The sequence below is a fragment of the Panicum virgatum genome, chromosome 3N (assembly GCF_016808335.1).
Source record: "Panicum virgatum strain AP13 chromosome 3N, P.virgatum_v5, whole genome shotgun sequence".
Classification (NCBI taxonomy): domain Eukaryota; kingdom Viridiplantae; phylum Streptophyta; class Magnoliopsida; order Poales; family Poaceae; genus Panicum; species Panicum virgatum.
Genome location: NC_053147.1, coordinates 30,619,681 through 30,643,972, shown reverse-complemented (window position 1 = coordinate 30,643,972; position 24,292 = coordinate 30,619,681). Strand labels below are relative to the sequence as shown.

The following is a 24,292-nucleotide window of genomic DNA, read 5'->3' as shown; positions in this document are numbered from 1 at the left end:
CCGGCGGGCCGGTCTTAGAACTCTGTTCGTGTTCCAAGTGATCCGAAGCTCCATTGTTGGGCTCGGCACCGACGAGTCGCTGACGAGGGCCGAGGTTGACATGAAGAAGGTGAAGGAGTACAAGGTGAGGTACCGCAAGAGGTCACCAGCGACACGTCCGGCTACCACAATGGCATCTTGCTCACCCTAGTGGGGCCTGAATAAATGGCCATGGATGATAGATTTCTGTAGGTTGGAAGACAGATTGATAGGCAGCTGATCTTTGTTTTGGATATGATTAAACAACGTGAAACTGTCATCTCGCGTGTGTTCTTGTAGTGATGCAAAACTGCAGAGTGAAATGGTGGTGATATTTGTGATGATTCATTTGGTGAGAATAAAACGCTAGATCCATTGACAAAAAACTAAACAAAGGCTACATTGCCTCAATAGTATTATCATCTACTCACTTTGTACATATAAAATCCATTTCAATTCGACTCATGTATCACCAGCTTAACACCAGTACAGCTGAAAGCGTCTCCTTGTTCATCGGTGAGCAGAGACACCATCTATTCATCTTACTTCTTTCGGGCAACAGCAGCTGCAATTCCACCAACCAGAAGTCCCACAGCAGTTGTCGCAATTCCTATTCCAATAAGACCATCTGCACCATGACAAGAATACCATTAGATCTACACCATGACAATATACAGCAAATCACTTCAACAGATGTACTGACTGATATATATGTTATCCCAACGAAACATGGAAGGCTAAAGCGATTGCTTGGAGAATTCCATTTAAGCCAATCGAAATAGAGGACTGCTGATCAATTTATCTCACCTTTCGCAATTTTATCTTCTATTGCTTTCTTCAGAGAAATAGCCTGCCTCCAATCAGGTTGAATCTACAGGGCAGTATGAAATATACGTGAGAATTTGAGAATACCCAGGCAACAATATCCTTGAATAGTTGGTCATTCAAATAAAATCTTGAACATTCTGCTGCAACAGATCCTAAAACGAGAAAATTGATATCTAGATAATCATCCTGTAAAATTTCATGCATGCTCAAACTTGTGTACAGGTAGGTCAGGAAAGAAAACCAAATTAGGCCTAGTGAACATTCCAAAGAAAAGGAAACAAGCAACAAAACCATGCACTTGCCTCTACAAAAACGTAGCACATGTAGCATGCTAACATTTAAACTTTTTTTTGTTCTCAACCCAAATGCCAAATTGAACTCGGCCATAGGAACAATGGACTTAATACCATAGCAGACAGGCATAGTCATTTCATCAACTCATGAGATGACAACAGGTCTACAGATGGAATTGATAGAAACTCATCAGGAAACAAATAACTCAACTGTTAACATAAATGTACATAATAAAACACAAGCTTTTATATATATAGCCAAGTATTGTCAATTGGATGGCATCTATCAATATACATAAAATTTCCTATTTACGAATTGCTATCTGTGCAAAGATAGTTTAGATGCAAAAAGAAAAAAAAAGATGGCATGAGGTAAGTATAGTGACAATATGAAAATTGGTTGTCAATGCCCACATGTGCTCACTGCGAACATACTGGTTGGATCAGCTGCAGTTTAGCAGTAGAAGGGATATATATTATTTAGTTCCAAGTTATAACCTTGAAGATGCATCTGTTCTTGACTACACTACGTTTTGGCATTACAGAGATTGGCAAGGCAAGCAATCATAAACTATATTTGGCATTCTAGCTGCTAATTAATCTGTCATATGTACCTGCAAACAGCGTTCCACAAGTTGCCGGCTTTTTGAGTAGTCACCATTCCTGTAGTGCCCAACAGCCAACAAGTACAGCTTTTCCCTAGTCTGCAGAGGGCTGCCAGAATTATCCAAAGAAGCTGTATAACCAAACAGGCAGATCAAAACATGGATGAGAACTTATGACCAAAGGAAATATAATCAATAAAAGCTAATCACTTGGTTGCAATGAGCAAGTGCTAGTTCTGCACAAAAAAAAACAAGATATCAACCTTCAAGCATGCTAATTCCACGATTTACATCGTCCGTCTGCCTGGAGTGCACAAGGGCCCAAGAAAGCCTCATAAGGCTATCATTCCTCTGCTCTTCAGTTGCAGCGTCGGCAAGCTCTCTTTCACATCCCTGAGGACACAAAACCGCAAATCATGAATTCAACTCTTAAGTTTCCATTTCCATCTATTAGCAGAATCTCACAAACACAATGCAATCTCAATAAAGTGAACAGTGATGGAGAAACACATTCAACAACAGCAACTAGCAACAAGATCAAGTTTGACAGTTCATTTTAGCAAACAATACACAAAGTAAAAAGCTAACAAAATTCATGACCAAATTCTAATTGCAAAGAAAGTTATCCATCCTTTGGCTCTATACTATCCAAAAGACCAAAACTACAGAAGTAGCTGGGCATTCAAACTGGTTAATCCATGCCCCAGCCAATGAGTCACATGACACAGCTGCAACTAGTCACTAATACCACAAAGATTTACCAGACAGCATGTAAAAGGCACCCACACCCTATGCTTGACAAGTTGACATAGCCTCAGTTCAACAGCTGTAGGTGAAGAATCACTTGTTTTGTCGCCCCTCAGATCCCATGCTCTGCCCGAGCAAACCTAACCTCTGTGTGAGCAAACAATACACAAAAATACAAGGCCAATAGTAGTTGAAAAATGTACCCAGCGATAGCAACCAGCAACAAGAACAACTCAACTTTGACACTTAGTGTTAGCAAGCGATACCCCCCAAAAAAATACAAGGCTAATAGAATAGATACTGGAAAGGGAGTCATGCATCCTGTAGCTCTGTACTCTCCAATACTAGTATACTACAAAAGCAGATGGCCATTCGACTTGGTTAATCCATGCCGCAGCCACCGCATCCACCGAGTCACATGAGATAGCTACAACAAGCCGCTCAAAATTCCAAGGCGAATTAACAGACAGCCATGGTGCCGGACGGGTAGGTTGTCATGTGGCACCAAAACTAAACCCAATTTCTATTCCTACCAGGACATCAGCAAGGGCACGCAGTGCAGAGGTAATCTTTGCTCGCATCAAAGTATCTTCCAAGGTACTACGGGTCTCAACGCAAAACTGCAGAAGGCACAGGCACCCACGCCCTACGCTCCAACCCGACCTCAGTGTGCGCTTAGGCTGCTAGCACAGGGCAGGATTCAACCCTAATCCCCCTCCAACCCGCCGCGGGAATCCGCAGCCAGACATAAAAACCGTAAGGATTCGGATGGAGAGGCATAGAGGGGAGGAAAGGGAGTTCCCGAGTTCTCACGGCGATGATGTCGCGGTCGCACCAGGGGATGTTGTCGCCGCCGGTGAAGAAGTTGCCCACGGACTCGAAGAAGCGCCCCATCTTCGCCTCCATGGATCCACGATCCTGGTTGGTCGGCGGTATCAGCTGGGGATATGAGGAGAAGGCGCCGGAGAGGAGGGCACTTCTAGGCTTCCAGTAGCCTTCGTGAGCAAGGGCGGCGGGGTTGGATTTGGAGAAGAGGCGCTAGATCGATGCGCACGCCACGCGGTGTCTTCGGCGCTAAGGAAGAAGAGAGAACGACGGCGCGGCCGACGACTCCTCCCGTCCGGCTGACGTGTGGGTCCCACGCCGTTCGGGCTCAGGTCCGCGGTTCCCGTGGCTGACTCGATGCTGAGTGACAGTGAGAACTTTTTTTTTGGAAAAAGTGTATTTTTCATCCTGAAGTATTACAAAACTATGGCATTCATCCTTCATATTCCATTTGGCACAAATCAAACCCTTAACTAACTAAATTGGAGCATTTATCATCTCCACCTTAGTTTAAGAATGCTTTAGTGCAATCTAACGGTGGTTTATACCACACAATCATTTGACTAATCTCCACTTAGCAATGTAATATGCGGAGTTGAATATATAAAGTCCAAAAAAATACTAAATCCTCTAGATTGGGGTGCACCTGAAAATTTTATCTGAAAAATTAGCCTAACCCATTCACATCGAAATATTATAGAGATTGGCCTAACATTAGACGTGGCTAGACCATGATTAGTAAGATAATTACATGATCTAAAATAATATTATATGACACTAAAATATTATTAAATTAAGATGGGGATCATAAATGCACCATTTTAGTTAGCTAAGGGGTTGATTTATAGTTGGCCAATGGGCCGGCCCGGCACGGCACGACCCGGGCCCGACTCGGCCGGCCCGATTGGTCCGATTATTTATTCGTGCCGGGCCGGGCCGGCCCACGTGCCGAGGCCACAGGCACGGGCACGGCCCGCAGGCCAATTTGGCGTGCCGGGCCGGCCCAACCGGCCAATTTGGCGTGCCGGGCCGGCCCAACCGGCCCGTTAAGCGTCTGACGGCCCGTTAAGTGCCCGACAGCCCGACACCCGCGGAGGAGCTGCCGCCTGCCAGCCGTGCGGCACCGGCCGCCACGGCGCGGGAGGAGAGGAGGTGGCCCGCTAGCCGCGGTTCGAGAGGAGAGAAGGGGTCGCTGCCAGTCGCGTTGCGGAGGAGAGGAGGTGGCGCGGCGGCGACGGTGACGGCCGCGGCCTGGTGGTGGAGGAGGAGGCAACGCCGGAGTCCGCGCGAAGAGAGGGACAGCGGCATCCCGGAGGAGGAGGGGGCGGCGGCGGCGTGCCAGAGGGGCGGCGCCGGCTATCGCGCCGTCGCACGACGGCTCGGAGAGGTAAGAGGGCTTGTGGCGGCGCCTGGGGAGCAATGTGAGAGGAGGGGAGGGAGATGTGGAGTTTAGGGTTTGGAGAGATTGAAATGGGCTAGGGTGTGTAATGTTTATTTGGGCCTGTTGTTAATTGGGTCTTTCGTGCTCGGGCCGGCCCGCGTGCCTCTGTCGGGCCGGTGGTTAATCGTTCCTGGTCGGGCCGACCCACATGCCGAGCCGTCAGCCCAGGCACGGCCCGGCGCTCATGCCAGGCCGACACGGCCTGATTAAATTTGTGCCGGGCCGGGCCTTGTACCGTGCCGAATTGTCGGGCCTCGGGTACAATGGCCAACTATAGGTTGATTTGCACCAAATAAAACATAAGGGATGAATGTCACACGTTTACAATACTTAAGGGATGAAAATACACTTTTTCCCTTCTTTTTCAACAGAAATAGAGTAAGAATCTCATGTCTACTGTCTGCAGTTCTAGACTTGCCAACGGGGGATCATTGGATCAAGGTATGCAAACATAGTACAGTAGGTAACATATATCCTGCACCCTCAAACAGAGCTGCAGGAAATCTAAAGAGTGCTTACCACTTGGTGTTTGTGGTACCTCTGGAAAGCAAGAAATGATCACAGATTCAACAACAAAAACTTGGTCTGTAAACCAAGTGCACTATGCAACACAAGGGGAAATGGCTGCTTTACTTCCTATGGAAGGGAGGAGATAGACTCAAACAAGCAAAGGAATCTCATTGCTTCTAATACTACTCATGCCACTACACAAGCTCCTCTTGCAGGTCCACGCTGCTACACAGATGCAGCAAGTGCACCAAGGAAGGCAGGACTGGGCATTTTCATTCACGGTGCTCGCCAGAAGGTCGTCCTGATTAGAGCGCAATCAAGACAAACAACTTCATTGTTCGAAGCTCAAGCACAGGCTCACCTCCTCGCTTCCAAGATGATAAAGAAACTAATTTTTTTTTTGAAAAATTATAAAGAAACTAAATCTGGACTGCATCAACTACATCAGCGACGACAACCAGACTTAGGTTGCCACCCTGCATCATCCACCAAGCTCACCTGCTTTTCTCTTGCTTTCACGTAGGCCATACTTCAGTGTGTTCACTTAGATTTACAATGGGGCAATTTTAGCCTCATCGATGTTACTTGCATTTAAACAATATAAATAAACCTCTGTTTATCAAAAAGAAAACTCACCACTCTCCTCGCGAAGACTCGATTTCAGACTACTGTGTCAATTTTTTAAAGGGTTAGTTGGATCCATGCCACTACAATTTCTTGAAATTAGATTTCATGTTGAAATCCATGCCATTGAGTGGCATGATTTTCAACATGAAACCCAAATTCACGGAGTTGTAGTGGCATGACTCGAATTCACCGGTACAATATTCACATACATACTCCGTCGCCCGCCGTACCTCTATGAGTACATGAGAGACCAAGCTGATGTATCTTTATTTGCTATAATTTGCTTACGAAAATTGCACCCAAGCCAAATCCTTCTTTACAACAATTGCTTGCAATTGAGATATACTGCCCTGATTGTTGCTTTGGGAGAAAAGCAGACTTACAGTAAAAATAACACAGCATTTCTTCTGGACATTCCTCGGCAAAAACAGGGATGCCATACATAATTGCATACTGAAGAGAACATGACAATGTGCCACAATTCAAAACCTTGATCTCAGCCAGTAGGCATTCATTTGGCTTCATTTCTGTCTATACAAGCCAGAGTGGCAATATTTTGTTGCTCTCCCACCAGGGAGGAGAATCTGATTCAGGGATAGGACATATTGATCGGAAGAATGGCAGTCTCCTTGAAATGCAGTGATGGGCCCAGCACAGGGTAAAGTGACGCAATCAAGCTGGCTATGGAAGTATTGATCATCAACTGATAACCAATAATGCGTTGACAGCCCATGCACCAGGCCCACGGTGTCGTTTGCTTTGAGGGCAAAACTAACAGATGCCCTCTGAAAGCACCTATGATCTGACCTCATATTTTCCAGCTTGGGTCTGGGCTCTAAAACCTTTGTATGGAGCACTAGGCGTGTTTTTCACGTCCAGCTTATCAATTTGAAGACCAGATAGAGCAACTCCCATAATCTTAAACTTCACCTGAAATGTTGGCAGTGTATGCAACTGAGCAAGTCCTTCTTCAAGACGTAAATTTCCAGAGAGCACTGGTGCTCTATCTTTTGGTATCTGCCCAATTGTCCAGAGACAAGTCTGCATAAAGAAGAGTAGCATACTAGCATTAGAGAAGCACTTCAAGGTACAAGTTGAGCTCTCAAGGAAAAAGACGCCATATCCAAGTGTATAGACATTCAGCAATGCACATTTCAGTTTCTAGCTCCTAGCTTTTTCAGAAACTAGGTGCCCCAGAGCACTACATCCCTTAACTTGAGGCTTGAGATGTGTGGCTATGGGGGGAAGGGGGGATTAGACATGAATGGAGAGTTACTATGGAACGAATGGTAGACAGTACACTGACCTTGTCAGCAAGGATGTCAACTGTGCCATAGTTTGCAGTCAAATCCGCAGAAACTATAAGAGGGGGCAATTGAAACTGCACTGTTATAGAATCAATGGGTTTCCCGGGATCATTTCGGATCCCCACCATCACACTAACACGGCAATTCCCAGAATCTGATGTCAGCTGTGGTTTCACATAAATGGGTGTCTTCTTCAATTTCTTAACCCTGCTTGTTTCATCAAACAATGAGCAAACTGAAGGCACAGAAGAAAACTTAGCTTGTAAATATGTACCTGTAACTCATGAGCTTGAACTGCCCATCAGGGGGAACAAATGATAGGATCTGATTTGACTCCCAAGGCCTGAATCGGACACAGGGGTGAAAAGTAACATCATTGATAATTGTAGGGTTTGCAAATGACATAGTCAATTCTGGTACACCTGGGAGGCTGCAGTTTACTTGAACTTCACCATATGCTTCACATTTCACAAGAACCCCCTCTCTGCACACAAATCAACAAATAAAGATGTCAAAGCGACCAAAAATTCTCAGGCCCTGTTTGTTTCCGATTATAATCGGCTTATCAGTGGAAATAAGCGATAATCCCACCAAACGCCTCGCTTATTTTCGCTTCTGCGGTAATCCGCTTCAGAGATTTGAACTACAAGAAGCGAGAAAATCTTCGCTTCTCTCGGCCACGCTTAGATTATAAGCTAAGCGAAAACAAACAGGGCCTCAGTCAGATAAGGAATTTTTTTAAGAAAAGTCAGATAGTTTGATGTGCTATTGTGCTATACCACTACTTAGCAGGACAAATTGCCTTTCTTATGATTCTCTTTTTTCTATAGCTTAGTACCCCATTTCTTTTAATAGGACTTTTGGATTTGAGGATGTTTTTCAAAATACACTTTGACCATTATGTATTATATTACAAACATCGATCTGTTTATATATTTTATATATCTTTTATATGTTAAATCATGCACATAATTTATCCAAGACACCTGGTGGTGGAATGACGAGGTGCAAAGGGCTATTAAGGAGAAGAAGGAATGTTTCAAGCGCCTCCACCTTGACAAGAGTGCAGCCAATATTACAACAACAACATAGCCTTTTTTCCCAAGCAAGTTGGGGTAGACAAGAGTGCAGCAAACATCGAGGGCTATAAATTAATGAAAAGAGCTGCAAAGCGAGCTGTGAGTGTAGCAAAGGGTAAGACATACGATGACTTGTATCAGCGACTAGGCACGAAGGAAGGGGAGAATGACATTTATAGGTTGGCTAGGATCCGCGAGCGGAAGACACGGGACATCAACCAAATCAAACGCATCAAGGATGGGACGGATCGACTTCTAGTGAAGGATGACGAGATCAAGGGCACATGGCGAGAGTACTTCAACAAGCTGTTTAATGGGGAGAATGAGGGCACTACCTTTGAGCTAGATGACTCTTTTGACGATACCAACAGACGTTTTGTGAGGAGATTTCAGGAGGCAGAGATCAGGGAGGCTTTGAAGAGGATGAAGGGCGGTAAAGCGATGGGCCCTGATGGTATCCCTATTAGGTGTGGAGATGCCTAGGTGACAGAGCGATAGTATAGTTAACTAAGCTTTTTAACTTTATTTTTCGGTCAAACAAGATGCCTGAAGAATGGAGAAGAAGTATATTAGTACCGATCTTCAAAAACAAGAGAGATGTTCAGAGTTGTACTAACTACCGTGAGATTAAGCTGATGAGCCATACGATGAAGTTCTGGGAGAGGGTTATCGAGCACCGCATAAGAAGAGTGACAAGTGTGACTCAAAACCAGTTTGGGTTCATGCCTAGAAGGTCGACCATGGAGGCAATTTTTCTAATACGACAATTGATGGAGAGATATAGGGAGCAGAAAAAGGACTTGCACATGGTCTTTATTGACCTCGAGAAGGCGTATGACAAAGTACCGAGAAATGTCATGTGGTGGGTCTTGGAGAAGCACAAAGTCCCAACTAAGTATATTACCCTCATCAAGGATATGGACAAGAATGCAATGACGTTTGTCCGGACATGGTGGCGACACCACTGACTTTCCTATTAACATAGGCCTACATCAGGGGTCAGCATTGAGCCCTTATTTATTTGCTTTGGTGATGGATGAGGTCACAAGGGACATACAAGGTGATATCCCTTGGTGTATGCTCTTTGCTGATGATGTGGTGCTAGTGAACGAGAGTAGAGCAGGGGTAAACAGAAAGTTAGAGCTGTGGAGACGCACGTTAGAGTCAAAAGGGTTCAGACTTAGTAGGACCAAGACCGAGTACATGATTTGCGATTTTAGCGCATCTAGGCATGAGGGTGGTGACGTCATTCTAGATGGGCAAGTGGTGGCCCGTAAGGACACTTTTCGGTATTTAGGTTCGATGCTACAAAAGGATGGCTACATTGATGAAGATGTTAAGCATAGAATCTTAGCTGGCTGGTTGAAATGGCGTCAACCTTCTGGTGTCCTCTGTGACAGGAGGATGCCACAAAAGCTAAAAGGTAAGTTCTATGACAGCGATTCGTCCGGCGATGTTATACGGTGCTGAATGTTGGCCTAAAAAAGGCGACATGTCCAGTAACTGAGTGTAGTAGAGATGCGGATGTTACAGTGGTTTTGCGGGCACACAAGGAGGGATAGAGTCCGGAACAAAGCTATTCGGGAAAGGGTAGGGGTGGCACCAATTGAGGAGAAACTTACTAAACCTCGGTTGAGATGGTTTGGACATGCCCAACGGAGGCCTCCGGAGGTGCCGGTGCGTAGTGGGGTGCTAAAGCGTGTTGATAAGGTAAAGAGGGGTAGAGGTAGACTTAAACTGACTTGGGACGAGTCGGTTAAGAGAGATCTTAAAGATTAGGATATGTCTGAGGAGTTAGCTTTGGATAGGAGTGCTTGGAGACTAGCTATCAACGTGCTTGAACCATGACCTTTGTGTCTTTTGGGTTTCATCTCTAGCCTACCCCAACTCGCTTAGGACAAAAGGCTATGTTGTTGTTGGTTAAATGTGTAAAGTTTGACTTGTACGAATACGCCCTATATTTTGAAACAGAGGGAGTAGCAATTCCTGAAGTGTAGTGCATTCATAAAATGAAGGTATCCAGGATGTGCCAAATTGGGATCACTGTACCAACAATGGCTTGGAACACAATATCAAGAGTTATTATGGATATGCTAAAAGTTCGGTAGCTTCAAGCAGATATTTGACCAAGTACTGTGACCTTAAAAGCCAGATTGATATAATTGGCGAATCACTTAGAACATTACAAAGGGGGGAAATTAAAATACCTGTTTACACATGCATCAAGTTCCTCAACTATGTTAACGTAGACTTCATTGCTTGCATCCTTGACTACTGTTGATCGCCAAGGTACAAAAGAAGCAGCTGCATCTGGAAGTTTGCTGCCAAGAATAGAACTTTTACCAGTCACAACATTCAACATTTTGTTCACAATATTAGGTGGCGCAATCATCTCTTTCAAGATGTTTGGCTCAGTCGTAAGTGGAAAACCATTGTCCATCATCTCATCTAAAACCTGCACTCATTAAGCAATACAGGTTTAGATAAATTTCAGAGGGACTGCAACAGCAACTATGAATCCACAAGCAACAAAACTTGCTCTGAAACTGGAGCATGCAGACTAGGAAATATTTAACAGGATCATTGAATTTAACATCATGCCAATAATCTGACTTCATCTTCTAAATGTACCTCAAAATTGAACAATTCTACTAAAATAAATAAGTTGGGTGTTTCTGTAAATTTTCAAATTTTATGAACTTAATAGTTCTATAAGTGCAACGATTGGAAATAATGTTATGAAACAATGCCTCAAAATCATGAACTTAATGTAACAATGCAAGGTTGAGATGAATGTTTGCTAAATAAATTAGAAAAATAGTTTCTGTGTCGTGTTTGCAAAAACAGATCATCCTGTGATGAAACAAAGTGACACTTATCTATACTATAAAGGATGAAAGAATTGAATACAATTCTCACCAACTCTAACCCACCCATCCCTCTCACAAAATCTCTCTTTTAGGTCCACATGGAAGATCTTAGTGCTTGACCAAACCACAAAACACTATTAAGGAAAATGTTTCTGCCCAATCTGAAATTTTTTTGTTACCGTAGTCTTCTCTACCCACCCGCGTATACCCATTCTCACCTTCCGCGGCTCACTCCATCATCCACGGATTGCATTCCTTTCTCACCCGCGTCAGTCACGGTTTCCTTCCTCTAAATCCTAGCCCGTCACCGTCGCCGGATCCACGCGGCTTCCCCAGCCGCGAGGGAACCGGCCCCGCCGCTCGGATCTGTACGATTTGCCGGCCTCGGCGGCATTCATGTTTCCCTTGCATATTGCGCAGATCGTGGCGTCGGCCGGGGATGGGAGCACGGAGATGGAGGCAGATCGGGGACAGGATTGCGCAGATCATGGCATCGGCCGGGGACGGCAGTGGCCGCAGGCGGCACTGGGAGACGGGCGAGCTCCGTCCTTCGCTAGGGTTTATCCTCTGCCACCGCCCAGTCGTGCGCCTCTCGGCCCGCGCCGCCCCTCCCCCGACAGCCGCCGCCATCGCCCCGGCCTACGGATCCACGGCTGCACCTCCTAGACGGCCGTCTCGGTGCCGCTGCCCCGGCCTCCTCCCACTGCTACCACCCCAGGTTCGCCTTCCTCGACGTCTGCACCCGCCCCTTCCATCGACGCCCCACAATAAAAAAAAGAAGCCGAAGGATCTGCCATGGCGACTGTGGCTCCTGACCCGCCTGTTGCAGACCGTATCCTTTATTAGTTTGATCTATGTGGTCTCGGAGTAATATATAAACCTTTCTTACTCATGTTTATAATTGAAGAAATTAAACTATCTCGATATTCTTAGTGTGATGGTTGAATTCTATATTCTTCCTTGATTCGTGAGTTGCAGAGGCCACCAATCTCTTGCAGAAGCTGTCTCTAGACTCTGGGGAGCAAGAAGGATGGCTCCAACGCTGCCAAAAAGGTAGCTCTCTGGGTACTTTTGGGTGGTTTTTGTTTTGTGTAAAATTCTTAGTAGTGGAAGTAGGCGATTCATCACTAATAATAGTAATAATAATAACAAATCATGCCTTCCTAATTTGTACAGTTGTAGACTTGTGGGTTGCCATACGGATCTGCCAACTCTGGAGATGCACAGAGAGTGCTTGTTGATAGTAATCCTTGGGTGCTAGATTAGTGCTTTCCTAGTTTAGTTAATGGCTTATTTTAGAAAGTTTTGATTGTGCTCGGCCGGATTGAGAGGGCCAAATTACTTTCCTTGTAATCTGTTATATAAGCATAGCAATAGACCATGGAAAAGCTGCCAAGTTTGACAGCACCAAAACGAGATCGTGTCCTCTGTGTTCGCGTGAGTTTTGTGTTGGCCGTGAGCTCGCCGGCGACGTGATCCGCGTCGTCTCTCCGGCGTGTTCCTGACATTTGGCATCAGAGCCGGTTTCCGGACCGGGGACTGATGGGTGACGAGAAGCCGAGTGACAACCTCGCCAACAGCTCCGCCGGCGATGGCGTCGTGATCCAGCGGGTGATTCGTGAGGTGAGCGGCGGGAGTAGCTACCCCGTCCTCACCAAGACCAATTACTCCGACTGGGCACTGCTGATGAAGGTGAAGTTGAAGGCGAGGTCGCTCTAGAACATCGTCGAAAAGGGGGGCGTCGACGAGCATGACGAGATGATGGCGCTCGAAGCTCTCTGCAGTGCGGTGCCGCCGGAGATGGTGCCCGCCTTCGTCGGCAAGGAGTCGGCAAAGGAGGCCTGGAAGACCATCGCCGAGATGCGGGTCGGCAGCGAACGCGTCAAGAAAGCGTCCGCGGAACAACTCCGGCGGAAGTTCGATATGGCGACGTTCGGCGAAGGCGAGTCCATTGAGGACTACGCGCTGTGCATCAACAGCATGGCGTCGACCCTCGCCACGCTCGGCGATCCAGTTGAGGAAGGAAAGATCGTTGGTAAGATCATGCGGAGCGTTCCACCGCGCTTCAAACAGATCGTGATCTCGATCACCACGCTCCTCAACGTGACAATCCTCACCGTCTCCGATCTGGTGGGGCGATTGAAGGCGGCAGAGGACGCCTTCGAGGAGGCTCCGGGGTCGCTGCAACATGACGGGGGCCTCTACCTCACGGAGGAGTGGGACGCCCGGCGGAAGAAGCGGGAGGCGGAGAACTATTCCGGCGGCGGCACAAGCGGCGGCTCAGGGCGTCGCGGAGGAGGACGACGCGGGCGCAGCCGTGGGCGTGGAGGCCGGTCATCGGGTAAGCCCACTGGTGATGAATGCAGGAGGTGTGGCAAGTTAGGCCACTGGGCCCGCGACTGCCCCTCGCGGCCCAAGGAGCAGGCCCACGCCGTCCAGGAGGATGAGGAGGTGTCGCTCCTCCTCGTCAAGGCCTCCCCGATCATCCTCCATTCATCGCCGCCGCAATCCACTTCGGCACCGCCGATTGGATCCCCGTCGACCACCTCCCCGACGGCGATTCCGCTGCCGCGTGCTGCCCTGCCACTACAGAGGCCGGGGCAGGCACATGGTGGTGGCAGTCATGGAGCGGCGGAGGCGGGATCCAGATCTCAGATCAAGATCCGGGAGCATAAGGTGCTCGCCCAGCTCGGAGAGGTGGAGGAGCGCGGGGCGGAGACGTGGGTCCTGGACACGGGGCAACCAACCACATGTCCGGGTCCAGGGCCGCCTTCACCAAGTTGGACACGGCGGTGCTGGGCACCATGCGTTTCGGCGACGACTCGGCGGCGCGCATCGAAGGCCGCGGGACGGTCACGTTCGTCTGCAAGAACGGTGAGCTTCGCTCGTTCGACGGGGTCTACTTCATTCCCCGGCTGACGACGAACATCATGAGCATCGGGCAGCTCGAAGAGGTCGGGTACAAGATCGAGATAGGCTCTAGGGTTATGAAGGTCCGAGAGCCTGGCGGCCAACTGCTGGCAAGGGCGCCGCGGGCGGCAAACCGGCTGTACCTGCTCCACCTCAAGATGGCACAGCCGGTGTGCCTGGCGATGCGCGGGCGCGACGACGAGGTGGCGTGGCGCTGGCACGAGCGCTTCGGCCACGTCAACATGGCGGCGCTCCGGAAGCTGGCTCGGGAGGAGCTGGTTCAAGGGCTGCCGGAGCTCGGACAAGTAGAGAGGATCTGCGAGGCTTGCCAGGCGGGCAAGCAGAGGCGCACATCCTTCCCGGCGCAAGCAGAGTACCGTGCGCGGGAGCGCCTGGAACTGGTGCACGGGGACCTTTGCGGTCCCATCACGCCGGCGACGCCAAGGGGCAACAGGTATTTCTTGCTTCTGGTGGATGACCTGAGCAGATACATGTGGGTAGCCGCGATTCCTTCGAAGGATCGTGCTGCGGCTGCCATCAAGGAGATCCAAGCGGGGGCAGAAGGCGAATCTGGAGTCAAGCTGAAGGTACTCCGAACTGGGTTCACCGAGTACTGCATGGCGGACGGGGTTCACCGGCAGCACACCGCGCCCTACAGTCCGCAACAGAACGGCGTGGTCGAACGCCGGAATGGGACTGTGGTGGCCACAGCCAGGAGCATGCTCAAGGCAAAGGGGCTTCCTGGCTGGTTCTGGGGCGAGGCGGTAAGCACAGCGGTGTATGTGCTGAACAGGTGCCCGACGAAGAGTGTGGACGGCATGACGCCGTTCGAGGCATGGCACGGGAAGAAGCCAGCAGTGCACCACCTCAAGACGTTCGGCTGCATCGTCTACGTCCGCAACACTCGACCTCACCTGTCAAAGCTGGAGGATCGTGGCCGCAAGATGATCTTCATCGGCTACGAGCGTGGGATGAAGGCGTACCGCGCCTACGATCCCATCACCAAGAGCGTCCATGTGACGCGTGATGTTGTCTTCGACGAACAAGCCCAGTGGGACTGGGCAGCCAGCAGCAGCTCTAGCGTGGCGGACAGCGACGACGATGTGTTCACGGTGGAGTACTCCATCGTGGGCCAGGGACCTCCGACGGCTGCTGAGGGTGCTGTCGAGGCACCTTGGGAGGCCCCTGCGGACGGCGACACGACACCGCCACCGTCGCCACACACCGCTGCGGGAGAGGCGTCAGGAGGTTCCGGCGGGGCACAGGCAGTGGAGTTTGCCTCGCCACCTGCCGGCGGCGACGACAATCTGGACGCTGACCATGATGAGGAGGCTCTGCTCCGGTTCCGGAAGATCGAAAACATCCTCGGGCCGACATCACCGCTCGGGTTCGCGCCGCGAGCACTGCTGATGGAGGAGCTGCACGCAGTGAGCTCCGATGAGCCAGCCTCATTTGCTGAGGCAGAGCGCTGCCCAAGCTGGAGGAAGGCGATGATGGAGGAGATGGAGTCGATTGAGGACAATCAGACCTGGAGCCTTGCTGATCTCCCGCCTGGGAGGCGGGCGATTGGGCTGAAGTGGGTCTTCAAGGTCAAGAGGGATGAACACGGGGCAGTGTCCAAGCACAAGGCGCGTCTCGTGGTGAAGGGATACGCGCAGCGACACGGCATCGACTACGATGAGGTGTTCGCTCCGGTGGCGCGGCTGGACTCGGTGCGCCTGCTCATCGCCCTTGCGGCGCACGAGGGGTGGGAGGTGCACCACATGGACGTCAAGTCGGCGTTCCTGAACGGCGATCTGCAGGAGGTGTACGTGGAGCAGCCTACTGGTTTCGTCATCACCGGCAAGGAACACAAGGTGTTCAAGCTGCGGAAGGCCCTGTACGAATACGGACTACACCAAGCGCCGCGTGCCTGGAACGCGAAGCTAGACGACACGCTGCTGTCGCTCGGTTTCAGGAGGAGCCCCTCGGAGCATGCCATCTACATCAGGCCGAACCAGGGCGCACAACTGGTGGTCGGGGTGTACGTCGACGACCTGTTTATCACCGGCAGCAGCAGCGACGACATCAAGCGGTTCAAGAAGGAGATGGCAGCTGCGTTCAAGATGAGTGATCTTGGTCTGCTTCACTACTACCTCGGCATTGAAGTGAAGCAGGGCGCGAGTGGCATCTCGCTCAGTCAAGGTGCTTATGCTGCGAAGATCCTAGAGAGAAGCGGCATGGCAGGGTGTAATCCCTGTCAGGTGCCCATGGAAACGCGTCTGAAGCTGAGCAAGTTCAGTTCAGAGCCGCTGGTGGACGCAACAGCATACCGGAGCATCGTTGGGAGCCTGAGGTACTTGGTCAACACTCGCCCTGACCTTGCATTTGCTGTTGGATATGTGAGTCGCTTCCTGGAAGAGCCACGCGAGGATCATCTCATGGCAGTGAAGCATATCCTGCGCTATGTGGAGGGAACCAAGAACTGGGGTCTCTGGTTCAGCAGGAAGAAGAAGGAGGCTCATCTAACGGGTTTCAGTGACAGCGATTATGCTGGGGATGTCGATGCTAGGAAGAGCACGACAGGGGTGATATTCTTTCTCAGCAGCAGCCCAGTCACCTGGCAGTCTATGAAGCAAAAGGTGGTGGCGCAGTCAAGCTGCGAGGCTGAATACATTGCAGCTGCTAATGCTGCTTGTCAGGCATTGTGGCTAGCCAGAGTGCTAGCTGAGGTGCAGGGATCAGCACCAAGAGCACCAATGCTGAGGGTGGACAATAAGTCCGCCATTGCTTTGATGAAGAATCCAGTACTCCACGGCCAGAGTAAGCACATTCAAGTGAAGTACCACCTGGTCCGGGAGTCTGTTGAAGAAGGTCTGATCGAGATAGAGTTCATCAGGAGCGAAGAACAACTGGGCGACATTCTGACGAAGCCGTTGGGCAAAACCAAGTTCCATGAACTTCGTTCTAAGATTGGCCTGATTGATGTATGCAGTTCGCACCACAAGGCTTAGGAGGAGATTGTTGATAGTAATCCTTGGGTGCTAGATTAGTGCTTTCCTAGTTTAGTTAATGGCTTATTTTAGAAAGTTTTGATTGTGCTCGGCCGGATTGAGAGGGCCAAATTACTTTCCTTGTAATCTGTTATATAAGCATAGCAATAGACCATGGAAAAGCTGCCAAGTTTGACAGCACCAAAACGAGATCGTGTCCTCTGTGTTCGCGTGAGTTTTGTGTTGGCCGTGAGCTCGCCGGCGACGTGATCTGCGTCGTCTCTCCGGCGTGTTCCTGACAGTGCTGCATCGCAAGTGGACAAGTCGATAACTCCTCTATTGCAGGAGGCTGTGCAGCATGTGTTCGGACGTGGTCGGAGATGGCAATGCACATGCGTTGCCGCTCATCCACACCACAGCTAAATCTACCTAGAAGACCGGCAACGGTGATTGCGCAGCAACTGCCATCGACCATTTAAACAGGTCCATCTGCACGTGATCAAATCTCGAGCCGTGTTGCCGCTCATACACGGACAGAAGGCACCATGAACTGATACGAGCATGAAGCAAAGGTGAGGCCATCATTGTCATTGTTTCTACAGTCTTCCAGCAATTCCAGTTTGCCATTTTTCATTTTTCTGAAGTTTTTGCATCTTTCAGTGCTTGATTCTACTTATCTGTGTTCCATTATTTGATTCAATCTTTCAGGCTTTCAGTTATGATTCAAACTATTGCTAGCACCAGTGAAGACTATTTGGTTCTTTATAGTATAGAAAAGTGCACGAAAAGACTATTCTACATTGTTTCCTCCCAGGCTGCCACTGTAGCATTCCGGCGACATCCCTGTCTCACTCTCACTCTCTATATTCAGTCTGCTGCAAGTGCAAGTTAAAGCCTGTTGCCTCTTAGATTCAGTTTGTTAGACAACTTGATTAATGATATAAGAGTTGATATAGAATTAGTTTCAAACAAGAGTTGATATAGAATCTAAGATTGCTCCATCACTTGATTAATGATGTGACACAAATGAGTCCTACTAAAGGAATAACTAGAGGTTAAGATTGTATTTTCTATTGGTAAGAAGAATATGATTCTTTGCATAATGTGTCTTTAGAGAGAATTTAATTTCTACTATAACTTTCAGGAAAGGCAGCAAGCACTAATGCTTCAATCTATTTGAGGAAAAAGAATCCATAATATGCCTAGATATAATTGGTGAGGCACAATTGCTACATAATAAAGAGCCTCAATTGCTTAATTTGGCACATTTGAAATGTTGTCAGCCAAAACATAACCTATCAGTCGATTCTCCCTTACGTATGTCACTGCTGGATGCCTAAGCAATGTGTGTATCATGCTTACAAAATTTTTAATCCTACTCCATGTTGTGCATGTACAACGAATCATATGTATGTCAATGGTAGGGAAAACGAAATTACACTACTATTTTCCTAGCAGCAGATGCTTTATTCCCCCTCTGGCCCTCTTTGTCAGCTGTTTCAGATATGTTCAAGGGTCCCAAGAAAAGGCCAAACTTGTCTTTTTTATGCCTTCATCTAAATTGCTTGCTGTCATTTCAGATTAGGTTGTCTGCCAAATTACGATAGCAGCCAATCAACCACAAATGGTAAGCTAATTAGCTAGAGAGTATGACTGAAGAGGTTTACCCGACCGATTTCCGGCATTAGCGGTGCTCCCGTGAGCCAAGGGTTGAAGATGGATCACGACCTGGAAATTTGTAAAACCACCTCTGCGTATTTTGAAATAATTCCCTAATTTGGATCGCAATTTGAATATTTATGAAATACCAAATTTGAAATAACCCCTGATATGGATCACGATTATTAATCGCGATCCGATTATTTGCATACAACCCCTAATATTTACCTGTGTCCCCTAGATTAGGCCCACCATACCCCTCTTGTCAGGTCCATAGGTGCAGACATGAAGGCAATAAAGAAAAATTCAAGCGTTTTGATTAGAGTTAGAATTTGGTTCTTTTGTCGATGGCAATAGCTTGATTAGATCTAACAACTGTGTTTTGTCTTGTGCGAAAATGTAGGAACTCGACTCAAGATCCAACGAGGTTGATGAGCTACCTATGCAAAGGATGGAAGCGACAAAAACAATGAAAAGGTCTGATAGTTTATTGCTACTCTCTCGTTTTCTCCCATTAAAAATGATGAAGTTTTCTTTCTCTTTGCTATTTCTTTTTGTTTGCATGATATTCCTCATTTACTTCTCGTACATTTGTTTGCATATTACAATTGCATACAGTTTAGCATAATAGGAATTAGGGTAAAAAATGCAGGGAAGCTGTACAGCTCTGTATCTTCTTAGAGAATATTATGAAACAATCTAGATGGTTATTCCTAACAAACCAACCAAAGCCATGGACAAGTGAAAGGACTGACAAACTGCTCAGTTAACCATACTTCTATCTAAATAACCACATTGCAGGTGACTAACCTTGGGCCGTAGAGTAAGAAAAGCATTTAGTCATTTACTTTGTTGGGATACAATGATGCTGTTGCGAAATGCATGTTGCTGTTCAGTAATTTCCCTGTAGTATACTATTTTGAAAAATTACCTCAGGCATTTGTTGTTGAATGCAGAACAAAATTAAAACTAAGCATCTTAAGATGGTGATGTTGGTGCAACATAGAGCCATTGCCCATTGGTCACATATTTATTGTTTCATGATATGTCATTTCTTCATAAACTAATCTACGACATGTTGTCATGTCTAAATGCAGAGGGACAAACAAGCTGCTCTAGAAAAGATTCTGAATTTACAACAGCAATTAGCTGTCAAAGAGAATCTTGAGTTAGAAATAGAACAGTTGCATGGAAAACTGGAAGTTGTGAAGCATCAAGGTTTAGAATCAAAGGAGAAGATAGATGTACCGAGTCAGGAACTAAAGGATAAGAATGATGAAATTGAAGCATTGGAGTTGCTGAACATGACTCTGTTTATCGTGGAAAGGAAAAGCAATGATCAGTTACAAGATGCTCGGAAGGAGCTGATAAATGTAAGCCGTCTCATTGATTGATCAACTATCCAATATTAGAAGATTCCATTTTGTTGTTCAGACCAATGGTGGCACCTACGAATCCATTGCTTTTGGCTTCTCAGGGCATTAGTGAGCTTGGATTTAGACGTGCAAATATAGGTATAAAGAGAATGGGTGAGCTTGATTTCAATGCATTCAGTATCACTTGCAGGAAAAGGTTATCTGAAGAGGACATAGATGCCACCTGTGCTCTCCTTCTCCTTTGTTCAAAATGGGAAGAGGAAATTAGAAACCCAAACTGGCACCCTTTTCAGGTTGAAATGGTTGATGGAAAAGAAATGGTACAACCCTTGATTACAAACCACTTGCTTTCGTGCTTCCTGGTTGTTTATAATTTCGAGTCATTTGTTTCGTGGAAGATTTGCAGTTTTGCAAGTGTTTGCGTGCTACATTGTTGCATCTGATGGGCACTCTGTTCCAGGAATTTCTTATAGAGGATGAGAAGCTTTAGAAGCTAAAGCAAGAGCACGGCGAAGAAGCATGTGCTACGGTGACAAAGGCCTAAGTTTCCCTGACCACTGGTACCCTGTCCACCGGCGCCTGTCGTTGTGCTTCCCATCAGCAGCCATCGTTGTGTAGATTTGGCTGCAGCCCTCTCCCTCTACTAGGCACAGCTAAAAGACAGTTGCAGGTTTGGTAGTAGCTCAAAGTCCATATGGAGGAAGCCCAGTTGCTTCAGATATCCTGTGAGAGGGTAGCTTGGTGACTATGTCAGATTGCGTGAAATCAGGGAGATCTTGGTATTGAAAGTCCGTAAGGTATTTGCCTTGATCATTCTAGCCACTAACCAGCTTGCCTATTAATGAGTGAGTGTTCTTGACTCTATTCGTTGCGTTATCGTCAGGGTGATGTGCAGGCTCTAGAAGATCTGACCTATGAAAGGAGGAAAGAATTCCTGCGACAACAGCATCCATTGCCTCAGGAGTCAGGAGGTTCCAATCGTATAATTCCTCACGAGGCAAGAATCACTCCTGTGATAAAGATGCAGTCATGCAGATATACAGGGGATCTTGATATCCATGTCTAACGACGTAGCTCAGCATATGGATTCGTTCCATTACAATTTATTAGTTCTTAAGCTAGATAGAATAGTTTTTGATCCGGAGCATAGTTCTGGTTTGCACTTGTTGCTGGTTGAATAAATTAAAATAAAGTATTTATTATTTATTAAATTTTATTAGATTATGTTGGATTGCTATGATATACTAATAAATGAATTAAATGTTTAGTAGTCTAGATACAATCCAATTATTTATATATATATAATTATTCTATAAGAAGGGCGGGCCTAGTGCAGCGGTAGAGCCTACCGTCTGTAACCGGAAGGTCCCGGGTTCGAGCCCCAGCCTCTACACATTTGTGTGGGTAAGGCTTGGGGCTTAAAGACAACCCTTCCCCAGACCCCGCACAGTGCGGGAAGCCTACGGCACTGGGTACTTTTTTATAATTATTCTATAAACACATAATATTTTTAAATATAATTGTTTTTTAAACACGTGCTTGTGGCACGTGCATCATCACCACTAGTTCATCATAATGTTTGCACTACTCATTCAGAATAATATAAAAGCCACATAGCAATAAAAGGCAACAACTACAGATTTATATAGTGATGTAGCAGAGACTAAGAAAATACACCTGATATACAATTACAAAGTTGTCCTTGATTATGTCTTCATTCAGATCTCCAAGATAATCTATAAAGACATCAGCCACACGAGAGAGAAACTGGACGAAGCAAAACATATGAGGACTGAGCACATGCATAAAATGGACAAAATTTATCATTACAGTGAATTGCACTATCTGTTATTTCAGATGAATAAAATTGGAAGGATAATGAAAGATGTGCATTTTAGGATAGGACAGAACTACGGATAGCAACTTTCTGGAAGAAATCACAAGATTTTACTGAAAGCTTTTCTAGAAACCATAAAGTACTTCAAAATCCGAACTGTACACTGTAACAATCAGGAAACTTTTCAAACACAAGTGCCAAGTAACACTATGAAACACCAGAAGTGATCTACGGTGTATTAAGGTTACAATCAAGTATCTACTATTCCTTTGTGCAGCCTCAAAATCTGCACAATTCTTCTTCACGTGTTCTGGTTTCAATACATTGTTTAAACACATTTTCATTAATATTGTTCAGCAAAAGAACTTGATGATTCTATCGTTTCATTTTCTGGCCAAACAGACACCATAGTTGACAATCTATCTGGCTCTACAGTTTTGAGCAAGTCATCATATTAGACTCTTGGATCCCACTATATATATATATATATATATATATATATATATATATATATCAATAGCAAGTTGCAAAAACATGAATTCCTTTTATGCATAACATGTAGTGGCAAATCAGGGTGCAAGAAGCTCTAGTTTCGTTGCCATTGCGGATTTACAACATTATACCCCCCCCCCCAAAAAAAAAGAAACAAAGAACAAGCAATAATCGCCTCTAACAAATTAGTTGCCCTTGTTGAACAAATTTGTTAGCTACAGACTCACAGGACTTTGAAGCAAACAAGTAGCAACTGAGGAAGAAAAAGATCGCAAATGTTCACACCTCAATAGCCATCAGTGGGGGCATCTCCACTTGGGTGCATGCCAAGAACGTTACACCATTGCGATATATTTGAAACAAGTAATGTGTTGGTGACACCACAACCTGCAAGATCTTCCAAAGCACAAGAAGCCTGATAAGTGAATATTCAGCCAAATGAAACAGAGCCAAATATGAATCCAAAGTCATAATTAGGGATGCAAGATAGTTGGTCGGTCAGACCCATTGACTCATCCTTGTTCATTTGATTTATATTTATATAAAAAAATGAATACATCAATCAAGGTTTTGGTCGGCCCACTCGCATTGATGATTGCATCCACAGTTGCTCGAAATTCACAGGCAGTAGTTAAACTTCTCCACAATAGCATCAGCAACAAAAACAATATAGGACTAGTCCTTCAATTCCTAAAATTTAGACAAATACATACAATACGAGCTTGAAGACCAAGAAGTAGGGTTCTCCTAAGAAGCAATAAGCAAAGGTGGAGAAAACTCCGAAATTTGAAAAACAACAATGAGTACATCAATCAAGTAGAAAGCAGAGTGGGTCTTTGGTTGACCCACTCTCATTGCATCCACAATTGCTCGAAATTGACAGGCAGTAGCTAAACTTCTCAACAATAGCAATAAAAACAATGTAGGACTAGTCCTAGAATTCCTAAAATTTGGCCAACTACATACAAAAAGAGCTTGAAGACCAAGAATTAGGGTTCTCCTAAGAAGCAATAAGCAAAGGTGGGGGAAAACTCTGAAATTTGAAACTGGGCAATGAGCAAAGGTGTTACTTTGGATGGGTCGCCGGCGGCGTGGGCGAGGACGTAGTCCCAGAACCAGCCGCAGATGGCGCGGTCCACGCGGTGCCCCGCCATCTGCTTCTCCACCATCACCTCCCTGCCAAACCCATCCAGGATCACATCAAGCTCAGCGCCAGTGCCCCCAAAAGGTTTGAGCGGATCCAAAGAGGAGACCGAGGAATCAGCCGATGCTAGCAGGTAGGGGACTGAGAGCGAAGATACCCGGAATCAGAGAGGAGGAAGATGCACTGCAGCATTTCTTGCCACCGCCCTTCGCCGTTCGACGAGGATTGGGAGACGACGATGGGCAAATCGGGCAGAAGCGGAACGACGGAGAGAGGAGACTGTAGGCTATCCGCACCGCAGCTCGCCAAACCGGCCTGGACGGGAAATATACCGGCTAAACTCCCGCACCGCAAGACGGTAAGCGAACCCCTACCCTCCCGGTCGCTACAGTGCGCCTCCAAACCCAGAGGTGGCGGAGGCAAACGCTATCCCGGCTCCCCTCCCGAGCTACTCCGCGCTCGCCACGCCGCCGTCCCCGCCGGGCTCGCCAGCCGCCGGCTACAGCTTGGAGATCGACGGCGGCGCGCGGAGCTTGGTCCAATCGACGAGATGCGGCTGGAGGGGACGCCGGAGGAGGCGGCTGCGGCGTGGAGGCGAAACTGGAGGGGCGGCTGCGGCGTGGAGGCGAAGCTGGAGGAGGCGCCTGCTGCAGCGGCGGCGGCAGAGCCCGAGGAAGCAGCGGCGGGGGAGACGGCGATGGGGCTTTTCGGCGTGGGAGACGACGACGATTTCGGGGTCCAATGAGAGGCGA

At 47.3% G+C, this 24,292-nt stretch overlaps 2 protein-coding genes and 1 long non-coding RNA gene across 5 annotated transcripts; 1 reads left to right on the top strand and 2 right to left on the bottom strand.

Moving 5' to 3' along the window:
* Window positions 1-336: 336 nt before the first annotated feature.
* Window positions 337-3,644, bottom strand: LOC120665657 (mitochondrial fission 1 protein A-like). The gene is made up of 5 exons (XM_039945279.1): window positions 3,305-3,644; window positions 2,008-2,137; window positions 1,754-1,875; window positions 826-889; window positions 337-646 (listed from the first exon to the last, which is right to left on the bottom strand). The coding sequence occupies exons 1-5, from the start codon at window positions 3,395-3,397 to the stop codon at window positions 561-563; spliced, it is 495 nt and encodes a 164-aa protein (XP_039801213.1). The 5' UTR covers window positions 3,398-3,644; the 3' UTR covers window positions 337-560.
* A 2,489-nt stretch (window positions 3,645-6,133) lies between these two features.
* Window positions 6,134-24,292, bottom strand: LOC120665654 (AP-3 complex subunit mu-like). 3 transcript variants are annotated; one of them, XM_039945274.1, is made up of 8 exons: window positions 23,698-24,292; window positions 23,467-23,572; window positions 22,682-22,792; window positions 21,745-21,834; window positions 10,488-10,735; window positions 7,476-7,685; window positions 7,201-7,408; window positions 6,134-6,935 (listed from the first exon to the last, which is right to left on the bottom strand). In XM_039945274.1, exons 1-8 carry the CDS (start codon window positions 23,730-23,732, stop codon window positions 6,690-6,692), a joined length of 1,254 nt encoding a protein of 417 aa, XP_039801208.1. In that variant the 5' UTR covers window positions 23,733-24,292; the 3' UTR covers window positions 6,134-6,689. The 3 variants fall into 3 exon arrangements, with proteins under 3 accessions (XP_039801208.1, XP_039801209.1, XP_039801210.1); XM_039945275.1 differs by having other exon boundaries at window positions 22,682-22,783; window positions 23,698-24,276; XM_039945276.1 differs by lacking the exon at window positions 21,745-21,834 and having other exon boundaries at window positions 23,698-24,276.
* LOC120665659 lies at window positions 19,902-21,026 on the top strand. Its single transcript, XR_005671260.1, has 3 exons — window positions 19,902-20,064; window positions 20,258-20,387; window positions 20,528-21,026. It is a non-coding gene; the product is annotated as an uncharacterized LOC120665659 (long non-coding RNA).